At 40.9% G+C, this 1,965-nt stretch overlaps 1 protein-coding gene across 4 annotated transcripts in view; it reads left to right on the plus strand.

Moving 5' to 3' along the window:
* Tprkb (TP53RK binding protein) overlaps positions 1-1,965 on the plus strand; it is a 6,618-nt gene that overhangs the window by 1,766 nt on the left and 2,887 nt on the right. The window contains exons 2-3 of one of the 4 annotated variants that reach the window (XM_029478968.1): positions 814-892; positions 1,626-1,788. In XM_029478968.1, coding sequence (XP_029334828.1) covers positions 1,648-1,788 — 141 coding nt within the window. In that variant the 5' untranslated portion in view covers positions 814-892; positions 1,626-1,647. The remainder of the gene's footprint in view (positions 1-813; positions 893-1,625; positions 1,789-1,965) is intronic. The other 3 variants (XM_029478967.1, XM_029478969.1, XM_029478966.1) reach the window with 3 other exon arrangements.

The following is a 1,965-nucleotide window of genomic DNA, read 5'->3' on the forward strand; positions in this document are numbered from 1 at the left end:
AAAAGAGAAGGCTTCCCAGGGATATTACCTGAACATGACACAACCAGATACAGTAAGACTAGGCAGAAACTCTCACATCAAGGCTGGGCAAGGCAACCAGTAGGGCCCAGTAAGAGGAAAAGGGTCCTGAGAACAGCCAGAAGACTCAGACACACCCACTCCCACTGAACATGAGAACTTTTAGCCCTATTTAGTCACACCAAACCTTGCCATTGGTTGAATAGACTGTTCTCAACCTTTCAAGATGATAAAAAGGACATCTTATTTTATCATCATCAAACTTCCAATTAGTTCCTCAAGAAAGAAAACTAGAAATGGATCTGACAGATAGAAAAGATGACTAGAACCTAGCAGATTGGCTAAACCAAGGAAAGAATCACTAAGACGTTGGTGCTGGAGATGTCGCTCTACAGTAGAGTGTGCTTAGCCTTGGAAAGGCCCTAACTTCTGTGTCCATCATTAAAAAGAAAACTGATGGTTGAAATTATCTTTAAAATGTATGTATTTTTCTGTAATGTATAGCATGTCTCCTGTACCCAGGGCATCATTCACAATATGTGAGACCTCATGCTGAGCACAACCCCACACTTCCTTTACATTATTGCATTGTAGATGGGAGCCAGCACAGCTGCTGAGAATTACTTAACAATTGTATGCTCTTGGTCAATTCCATGTTGAAATATATGTCTGAGTAAGGTATGGTATTTGAGTATGATAAATTATTTTTCTTAATATTTGTGACTGGGCTTTGTTAAAGTATAAGTAAAATAGACTAGGAAGGATATGGTAATTAAGGCCTCATTACTGCTGTAGGTAATCTGTGATCTGTCATCTCCTGGCATCCTGCATCAGGTTGTCTCTGAGAAGAGGAGTCTCTGGATCACGCACAGAAGTAGGACACCAGCCACTTCCTTTGGCCTTTCCCNGAAATGGGGGAACTAGGAACAGCTCGGCACAGTTAGAAACACACCTTATAAAGATGCCAAAGATGTTCTGGAAATGGACTTTTCTACTTTAGGAATCCTGTAGTTAATGAAATTAATTTGTTGGCTCCAACTGTCAGCCTGACGTAGTCGTCAGAGCTACCCAAGGAGGCTCTTAATTGAGGGATTGTGCAGATCCTGTTGACCCATTGACCTATCTATGAGGGNCTGCCTTGACTCTTAATTGTTGTGATGTAAAAGGGCTTAGCCTACTATGGGCAGCACCATTCCCTGGGCAAGTGGTCCTAGACTGTATTAACGATCTAGTTAGTTAGTTAGGCAGAAGCCAGCAGCTGAGTGAGCAAACAGTGTTCCTTTGTGGTTTTGAGTTCCTGTAATTATAGGGCACATAAGCCCTTTCCTNCCCTAAGGTGCTTCTGGTCAGAATGTTTCATCACAGCAATAGAAATAAAGCTAGAGAAGAAGTAGAATGCAGGGATTTTGTTAAGATGGTTACATCTGAGTGTGTTTTCCTATGCAGTTCTAGGGCTTGAGGGGCAGAGGCAGGAGGATGGAAGTACAGAGCAAGTTATAGGACAGTAAGACTGTCAGGTGAGACAGACAGACAAGGAGAAACTGGGTGGAAAAGATGGAGACAATCTTTTACATATAAGAACCTGATGATCTTTTGTTTTTGTCCAGCAGAGTCCTCCTTGTCTATGAAATGCAGTTATCACAGCAGCTGGACTTGTTTCCTGAATGCAGGGTGACCCTTCTGTTATTTAAAGATGTAAAAAATGCAGGAGACTTGAGAAAAAAGGCCATGGAAGGATCTATTGATGGTTCATTGATAAACCCCAATGTGGTAAGTACAAAATATGGGAATGAATTAACCAAGGCAGACATTTAAGAATATGCTCATTTTACCTTATAATTCTTTTATATTCAGGTAAAAAGTGTTTGCCCAAGTCACACTTTGGTGTTTTAAAAAAATAAATAGAGTCTAAAATGCTATATCCTATCTTAGGAAGGGCTATGGCCT

The sequence above is a fragment of the Mus caroli genome, chromosome 6 (genome assembly GCF_900094665.2).
Source record: "Mus caroli chromosome 6, CAROLI_EIJ_v1.1, whole genome shotgun sequence".
NCBI lineage: Eukaryota > Metazoa > Chordata > Mammalia > Rodentia > Muridae > Mus > Mus caroli.